Source organism: Ptychodera flava, chromosome 14, assembly GCF_041260155.1.
Source record: "Ptychodera flava strain L36383 chromosome 14, AS_Pfla_20210202, whole genome shotgun sequence".
Taxonomy (NCBI): domain Eukaryota; kingdom Metazoa; phylum Hemichordata; class Enteropneusta; family Ptychoderidae; genus Ptychodera; species Ptychodera flava.
In genome coordinates, this window is record NC_091941.1 from 29,343,165 (window position 1) to 29,352,968 (window position 9,804).

The 9,804-nt window shown below is 41.1% G+C and overlaps 1 protein-coding gene across 1 annotated transcript; it reads right to left on the bottom strand.

Moving 5' to 3' along the window:
* Window positions 1-89: 89 nt before the first annotated feature.
* LOC139150086 (uncharacterized) lies at window positions 90-4,445 on the bottom strand. Its single transcript, XM_070722244.1, has 2 exons — window positions 3,032-4,445; window positions 90-1,356 (listed from the first exon to the last, which is right to left on the bottom strand). The coding sequence occupies exons 1-2, from the start codon at window positions 4,223-4,225 to the stop codon at window positions 982-984; spliced, it is 1,569 nt and encodes a 522-aa protein (XP_070578345.1). The 5' UTR covers window positions 4,226-4,445; the 3' UTR covers window positions 90-981.
* Between the last annotated feature and the right edge of the window lie 5,359 nt (window positions 4,446-9,804).

Genomic DNA, 9,804 nt, shown 5'->3' on the forward strand with positions numbered 1-9,804 from the left:
CTCGTTTAATTGGGGGATTCTATTACGTCATCAACACTCTAGGAATCACATGAGATTTTAAAGCAAAGACGTGTAAAATGAAACAGAATAAATGTTTCAAATACGAACTGTATTTAATACGGCAAGAACTTTGTCCGTACAACACAAAATACTGGAACGAAAACACCAAAAAATATCTAAGCCTTCAATACACTATGAGCAAACAGATCACTGTCTGTTGCGGTGGGCTTATCATAAACTTTGCAAAGGTACAAAGAGAAGACCAGCCTGCAGTGGCAAGTATATGTTCTATTGGAACAAAACTCTGTTTTGCCCTTGAAGTAGCAACTGCTCTCACACTATGAGCCTTGAACTTGTCAGTGTCAATACCAGATCTAGTCATTACCTCACGAATCCAGCGACTTATGGATGCTTTAGAAACAGCCTTATGTGGCTTCACATAACTGATGAAAAGTTTAGTCTCATTGTCACGAAAATTCTCAGTACGAGACAAATACTCTTTAAGAGTATCACAGACACACAAGAGTTTATCAGGCGTGTAAGGCCGTAAAGTTACAACGGGATTCACATATCCTGGTCGACTCTGCTTAAGTAAACCGGTGAAAATAAATGTATATGAACTCTCTTCTGTAGTCATACTGGACAAGTCTAATAGATGTAAAGATTGACTACGAGCAGCTGTTACTAATGCTAACAGCATTACCAGTTTTAAGGTAAGAGTCTTTAGCGAAAGCTCTACAACTGGAGAACAAGTCTTCAGATAATTCAAAACTTTGCGAACATCCCAAACATGTCTATATCTGGAAACAGTAGGCCGCAGGTTGAAAACTCCTTTCATAAACCTCACAACCAAAGGATGTGCGCCAACAGTCATATGTTGCTTAGTTGAACATAAGGCAGACAAAGCAGATCTAGCTGTGTTCAGAGCACTATAACTGATACCAGAATGGAACAGTTCAGTCAAAAAATCAAGCACTTGTGTTATATCTGGATAAAGTGGATCTGCCTTGATTTTACTACAATACTGAAACCATCTCCTGGTGTAAGTTCTGTATTGTCTCTTAGTACTCTGTCGCCATGATGCCATAATGATAGTGGCTGCTCCTGCAGAAATGTTTCGCTTTTCAAGGGATTGCCGGACACACGACAGGCCATAAGCTGTAGCTTCTTCCGTAATGGATGAAGCTTCTGAACATTTGGAAGCCTCAACAAGTTGTCTGTCCGTGGTAGTAGCAATGGTAGATCCACTAACATCTGCATCAGTGGTGTGAACCAGGACTGTGTCGGCCAAAGTGTGCAATCAAAATGCCAGTTGCCTGATCTGTCGCAATTTTCTGTGCACACCTCCCCATGAGACTGAAAGGAGGAAAAGCATAAAAATGATAAGATTTCCAGTTTAATGTAAATGCATCAACATGCATGGCATCGGGATCTGGTCTCCATGATATAAAATTTGGCAGCTGAGTGTTAAGCCTAGAGGCAAAAAGATCAACATTTGGAGTTCCCCAAATATTAGCAAAGCGTTTAAATAAAGATGGGTTTAATTGCCACTCAGTCTGTTCATTAAACTGTCTTGATTCATAATCAGCTTCAACATTTCGAGAACCAGGCAAATGTGCAGCAGTAAGCCATATTCCCCTCACTTTGCACCACAACCAAATTTTCCTGGCAATATCATTGCAGGCTACTGACTTCACTCCACCCATATTATTAATATAGGCTACAGCAGTGGTATTATCACAAAGTATCTTAACATGTTTGTTTATTACTCTTTGCTCAAAGATCTTAGAGCAAAATATATAGCCTGCATTTCTAAATAATTAATATGGTGTGTGGCTTCCTCTACAGTCCATCTGCCCCCACCTTTTTTCCTTCACAGCTGACTCCCAGCCTAACGTGGAAGCATCACATGACATACATATTTGTGGATTACATCTACAAATTTGACGTTTTTCATGGGTAAATTTTGAACCCACCAGTTCAAATCATTTTTCATTTCCAGAGAAATGACCATTGTGGCATCAAAGTTACCATTCTGTGACTGCAAAGCTCTTATTTTGGCCAACTCAAGAGACCGATAAAACAGTGGGCCAAATTCAACTCCAGGGAAACTGGAAATCATCATGCCAATGACCTTGGCAACTGCACGTATTGTATGAAAGTCTCTAGCAAGCAACTTCGTGCATTGCTCAATCAAATTTTCAACCTTGGCTTGAGTTAAAGTGACAGTCATTGACACAGAGTCAATATCAAAACCTAAGAAGGTAATTCGTTGTGTTGGAACAAGAACAGATTTTTCTGAGTTACAAGTAAATCCAAGCTCCCTTACAAGAGCAACTGTGTCAGACACATTGCGAGTACATAAAATGAAATCATGTCCAACAAGAAAAGAATCATCAATATAACCCATTATTACATGACCCATTCGACGAAGGGTAGCATACACTGGTTTACAGAAGTTTAGTAAACATGCGGGGGGCAGATGCCAATCCATTTGGTAAGCAGGTATACTGAAACAACTGTCCTTTCCAAAGAAATTTCAGATACTTTTGGTGTTCCTCAGCTATAGGAACAGAATAATAAGCATCCTTAAGATCTACTGATGCCATATAACAACCAGGTGTAATAAGGCGTAATGCCGTTTCAAATGTGTCCATCTTAAAATGATGATACTGGACTTGTTCATTTAATTTCTTAAGATTTAGAATCATTCTAAATGAACCATCTTTCTTGGGTACAACAAAAATGGTGAAACAAAATCATCACTAGAATGCTGTGATTCAGAAATCACACCCTTTGAAAGCAATTTCCTTATTTCTATCTCAACGTTTGCTTCTTCAATCGCACTGAAAGAAGATAAATTTGGCCACTTAATTTGCACAGGTGGTTTATCATCGATAAACTCTATATGGGCGTGAAGAGCGATATCAATAATACGCTCATCAGAAGTAATATTACGCCACTTGCTTTCAAAATGTTTCAGTCTACCTGCTTGAAACGTGACATGATCAGAAATTAATTTCGTACTCACAGATAAAGCAGAAGATGCACTTCCGTTACCAGTCTCTATTTCATCTGTGACTTGACTTGGGGTTTCAAACCCCTTGGTATTTTTTGAAGCCTCATTCAATTGTCTGAAGTTGCCACGACCTCTACCTCTGAAACGGAAACCACGTCCCCTCATTCTACCACGGTTATATCCACCTCGCTGTTGCCATGTGCTGATTTTATTACCAGCCCTATTCACTTCCTGTATGTCCTTTACTCTTTTGGTGATATCATCACCAAACAAATGCTCAGTGAAAGGTACTGTAGCAGAGCATAAATGTAGATAGTCGTGCTTGAGGTCTGCTTTCATGCAATCCCGTCTCCTAAGATTTAAAAGACGGTTCGTATTACCAAGAAGCGCTAGAGAGTCTGTACCCAAGTCCATCAGCTTTCCTAAATCGATCTTGTCTGACGGACTATCTTTCAACTTGGCTAATTCACAAACAAGTTGAGTAATGCAAATGGCACCCTTGACAAGTGATGCTTGAACAGACTGGAATTTGGTGTCCAAACTTCTAGTTTCAGGACGTATGATGTCCCATATCAGTTGGTTTACTCTTACACTGGTGAGGCCATCACAATTTTCAGGTCGATTGAATTTCTTTATCAGGTCATTATATTTATCATCAGAGATTCCATCTCTGAAGAGAGCATTAATGATCTTGGCAAAATCGTCATCAATAGGATCCTCACACTGCTCTTTCACAAGAAACTTGCTAGCTATGTCTTTGAACAAACTAGGCTTGTTGACGTCACTCTGCGAGGCGTCGGCAGCTGAAACAGATTCCTCGGACGCGTCCGAAGTAGAGCGTTTCACTTTTACAGGTGGCTCGATAAGCTCAATTCCAGTGTCATCCACAAATTCATTGTCACCACCTTCATAATAACAATCATTCTCAAGTTTGTCCATACGAGCAGTGAGCTTACCCTGATTGTCCTTTATCTCCGTCAGTAAATTCAAAATGGCCGCCGTATCTCCACCAGTTCTGACGTCAGTTCCCATAGAGTCTCTAGTATGACTACTGCTTGTCGAGGCTATGGCATCGCCACTGCCCAGAGTAATAGTATCACGCTTACGTTTAGGACATTTGCCCTTATCTGGACTGGTTGCACAAGCTGCAACATTGCCTGAATCCTTAGAAGCCGAGTCCGTCATTGTCTTAGGTTTAGACGGCATTGTGAAAACACTAACTACTCACCAGTCGTAGTAGTAAGCAACAACGTTGCTAATAAAATAGAAATGTTCGAGTAATGTAACTGTAAACTATTACAACTCCTGGAACAAACGCTGAATGCAACACACCACGTGTATCGCCAGCAAGCTACGCAAAGAGCTACGGAACGCTGCGTGTTTCGTAGCAAGGTCAGCAGCACAACTGAAGTTACGCATGCGCAGTGCATTCTCATGTGATTCCTAGAGTGTTGATGACGTAATAGAATTATGGTTACACCTTGTTCCCGGTCATTAGAAGCAGAGACATGGCAATCACCGGTGAAAATGGAAAAAAATAGAAAAGCGTGGAATTTAGTTCGCATTTTCAGATCATCGAAGACGTACCTCAACCCACTGGTACGCGACACGTCGCTTCGCGATTGGTACTGGTACACAGTAAAGAGAGTCTACTGTGAATCAGTACCGATCGCGACGGTATCGCATACCTGTGCCCCCCTTCCCCCCTCTCTCTCTCTCTCTCTCTCTCTCTCTCTCTCTCTCTCTCTCTCTCTGTTGTAGATATATACAAATGTTAGTAATAAACAGAAGTAAGTTGTCTGAGCGGCACCAACAAAATATGGCATTTTTTAAACGTTTGGATGCCCCAGGTTTTTATGAAATTGGACAAATAACACAACACGAAATTAGAACTCTCTCAAGGTACCATTGAAACACAGGTGCTTGCAGCGTTGCCTGGGTAATCGATCGAAGGCCCGGGATCGAAATGTGAGGCCGATGGCCGAACGTCGGTAGTAATGTGAAGAATATTCTTTACACTTACCGAGGTTCGGCCTAGCCTTCGGCCTCACACTTCGATCCCGTGCCTTCGATCGACTATACACTGTTTTCACTGTTTCACTGTTCTCTCCTCATAGGGTCAATGAGCTGGGACTCTGCGACCCCTTTATGGGTTTTGACATTTTTCGGGTCACACCTCTACGCACTCAAGATTTCTCTCTTCGTCTTTTCAGACACTTCTCTTCAGGCGCGGTCGACAGACGACATGGATGATAAAAACAATTGTCAGATGACACGGCACATCATTTGAATTGCTAGCACGTATCCGGTAATTTAATTACAATCATCCGTTCGTTATCTCAGCGAAGTTAACATTCCTCAACATTCGATGTTGGTTGTTATGCCAGCACGGTGCGTAGACCTTTAGATTTTTTTTATTGTTTGTGGGCATAACAAATGTTCGTTATTCACCTTAACACCACTATGCATTGAGGTCTAAACACTAATTGGTCTTGATTGCTCTCTTGAAAATTCTCGGGTTTGCCGCATGATGGCTCTTTTGTTGGCTGGGTACTGAGTGATCTGACGCTAGGACCGAAAAAAGTTTTGCACAAGTAAGATATTGCTGCACGTTTGTGAGCAGCTCAGCTATTTATATGGTTGATGGTAGTTACCGCCTCAGTCATCGATGGTGTTCACGTAATGATGTGTGATCGTGTTTGTTTTAGGCGTAATTCTGCTGATGAAGAAAACCCACGTTTTTCCTGAGGAACCGCCACCCATGGCGGCACTCTGCCGCTTTTTAACTATCATAGTTATTTAAGAGAAAAACGTGATTCCAGATATACTGCCGTAGTACAGGCTTTGTTCGTCGTACTAAATGGGTCCATTTTATGGTTATCCGAGGCCCCCGTGTAGTACAGTAGAACCGCGGCAGCTGAATCAACGAGAGAAATAGTCTCTATTCGTCTACATTTAATCTTTGCTATTATTTTTCACTATTCACATAACTTTGAGCCAAGAAAACTCCTGCGATAAGTTCATCAAACGAAAATGAGTCCAACCGAGAAGTCTGGATTTTGTGTTCGTCAAAGACTGTAAATAGATGATGCATACGAGATGCCACGGCGACCCATCTCAGTTTAAGTACTTGGCAGTGTCGTCAGTGAGGTGAGGACTGTAGCCGTTGCAAACACCTTTTAACACTTCTACAGAGTTTGTTTTCCGTTACTTTTCAATTACCCTACCACTTGAAGAACGCACCCTTCGCTTTGACTGATTGTCACAGAAATTTCTATGTCTAAATACTATTGAGAAAACGTGCTTTGAAGCGATGGAAGTTTCATCGCTTAGCTCTGTTAAGTGTCCATTATCTGCCATTCCCCTCTTGCTGTGTTGCTATGCCTCTTCAGCCACATAATGGCCATGGAACTTCTTGATGTCAGGTTTAGTATCCGTGAAGGAGATCGGAGCACTAGATTGATGAGCCAGTTGAACTTAATGCTGTGGCAATAGGTAAACAAGCCGCTGGTGAAACATTCTATCAATAATAAACGATATAGTGTCATTGACATTAGTGTTATTGGAAACACGAATTATGTGCTATGGTGATTCAGGAAGGTGACGTTCAAAGTCAATTTCAGAGCCATTGAATAGAGATAACGCGCTTCAAAGGATGGGATGGGATAGCCACAACTGATTGAGGAAAGGAACGCAGAAGGTCGTTTCTCCGGGGAATGTGAGAGTACTATTATGATAAGATTGTGTTATGATGGAAGCAAAGGCTTTGAATAAATTACGTTAAATCAAATATTCTACAAACATTGTAAAGCAAATTCACCTCAGTGAGACTTAATGCATGATGAAAAGACATGCAAAACAGACGTCCTTCAGAGAGAGAGAGAGAGAGAGAGAGAGAGAGAGAGAGAGAGAGAGGTATCGGAGCTGTGAGACATTTCGTTCGAGGTTAGAGCCTGCCTTTGCCTTCTTTAGAGATACAAGTATAGAGCTGCGGAAGAATGAATTATTTGTGATTGGTGATAAAAAAATCATTCCCCCTTTACTACAACCAAGTAGAAAGGTGACAACCAATGTCGCATGCAAGAACAAATATCGAGAAGTTGACAGCCAAATCGTTTTGAATCGTGTGTAAGAGACACCTTTAAATATGAGAAAGTTAGCGTAATTGCGTATATTACTTCACGGAATATGGATCAAACTTCGATATCCTTCTCATTGGTCTTAAAGTATGTAGTTGTGAGCTAGTTGCAGCACATTTCCAAGTACCCGACAACTACGGAACAACACATACAGACACGGTCTGAAGGCGCCCGTTTGTATTGGCTTGGCTCAAATGGTGACGTTCAAATAGTCTCTCAGTGCCTCATTCGTAGAAATGATGCCGGGTCTGGAGAACGTGTTCAATTTTGTGATGCAAGGTATGATTTTTGTTTCAGGCTATGGTAGACGATGCGCCTTAACGTCTTTCCCACAGGATCACCAGGCGTTATTAGTCATAACAAAAGTTTAAAAAGTTAATAAATTTATAATTATGAAAACTGCTAAATTTAAGATATCTGCCTTATTATTAGTGTATACTTACAAATGTACCCAACTGCACTTTAATTCTGAATGGTGATCAGTATTTATGCCAAATTCACGCAGTTGTAGTACAGACCCTAATATTAATAAATTTATCATTATTAATATTGTTGCGAAAAATTTGATATTTACCATTATTGTATACTTGCAAAAGTATCCAACTGCACTGGAATCCAGAACGATGGTCAGTCTTTATGACAAATTCAGGCAGTTGCAGTACAGACCATCAGAAATATAGTCAATATAGTTACAACTGTAGCATTGCCAGTAACTTGATGCGCGGTCACAGTACTGCCTCGGAAGTCTCTCTAAGGGAGACTTCAGAAATTACAGGGGGTGGGCCGGGGGAATTCCGTGCATACCTGTACTGTAAAATGTGACCCTCCCCCTATCGTCGTGTCCAAAATGTGACCCTGCCCCGGCCCTGTCGGACATTCTAAAGCTTGACCCTCCCTCCAACCACTACAGTATTCTCTCCAGGAATAACTGAAACAGTGTCTTCAGTGTCAGCTAATTTACATAACAATTGGTTTAATTCTTATGTAAGTTAGGGACAGAAATTACAGGGAGGAGGGCTGGCGTTTTGGGAGGAAGGGTCGCAATTTATAACACAAGCATTTTGGGAAATGATATTTCATACATTAGCTGGAGGGTCACCATATTTTGCGCAACTATAAATAAGTTAAGATGTGGCTGATATACTGCTTCACCCAAAAATATTAAATCATAATACATGAGAGTCTATCAGGCAAACTATTGCTATAGCTGTACATTTATATATGTTTGATAATGTATGTAAATGTACTTTGCTTGAAATGGGAAGTAAAACGTGCATTTGTGTACAAGAAATTTGATTTTTGGATGTCATCGAAAATGTTGATTTCTGTGTATGGTCGTCTATGAGAGAACTACAAACAATTTTTCAACAATAAAACTTGATAAACACTTCGCCACCTGTCCCATATGTGTTTGTCTCTTGTCTTTCATCAATTTTAATTTTTAAAGGAAACGCAAACTACCGAGGCAAATCCCATTCCCTCAATCGGATCAGTCGACGTTATGGTGTTTACAACCGCAATAACTCCATGTGTCAGCTTCAGTTACTGAAAGCATGACGATTCCAGACCGTTTCCTCAACTCAGAGACCGTACAGGAAGAGACGTGACAAATCGGTGGAGAATCCAGATAAATTGACGCAGCACGGCTATACGATACTGAGATCTGGTAGTAGAATCAATAAGCAACAAGATCGGAACAAGAGATGGCAGAACCAGCTGAAGTTCCACTGAACCAGCTGCACGAACAACTCCATGTTCAGTCCGGGTCATTTCCAAAATTGGCGACCATTATGATAATGTATTCCGACTATAAGCCAATCATCGACTAGATTACATCATTAATAAAGTAGAGGTCACGCCAGGGTCACAAATCACCCGCCAAGAGTGAAAGGCAGTTTTCGGCCGCTTATTAAGCCTATGTCTTATGAAGGTCGACAAATTTCAACTGTCAACATGATCCACTTGTTCTTCACAAGATCATGGCAACCAACGAGTCCAGTAATGGTAAAAATAGTCGAGATATTTACGATTCATTTCTACCGCCAGTTTATGGATTTCTCTCAAATACCGAGAATCATTTTGTAGATGTTCGTCATCTCTATTAGAAATACTGTTTTCAAGGTTATTTGTGTAGGTACGCGTATGGCATTTTGTAAGAAGTAAGAGCGGTGTCAATGTTTTAAAATGATACCTAACTTTTTGTTGTTCGACGCAGACTAAAAATGGTACGCGATTTTGAAAATGTGTGTTGACAGAGTGGCCACACAACTGCCGAGTTTAAAACAGAATACGGCGCGATTAATTGTTATTTCACAAACGACATCCGTATTCCCATGAAATGTGCAACGCCATGTGTTTTGGCAAAACCCCTCTTTCACTATGGCGTACGTAACCACGGACGCATGTGGAGGTTGCCAGGAAATAGTATTTTTACTGATGACGCGCTGGCCGCTGATTGGCTAATGATAGGAAAAACATATTAGAGTATAGCGTCGCCAATTTTGGAAATGACCCGGACTGATGTTGACATGTAGTGGCGCATCGAAGATGCACTTCAACGGACGGATGTGGACCATGACAGAGAGAAAGAGAGAGACGAGGGCGAGTTTGCTGACATGGTCACTCCAGGTAGGAGATTTGGCATTA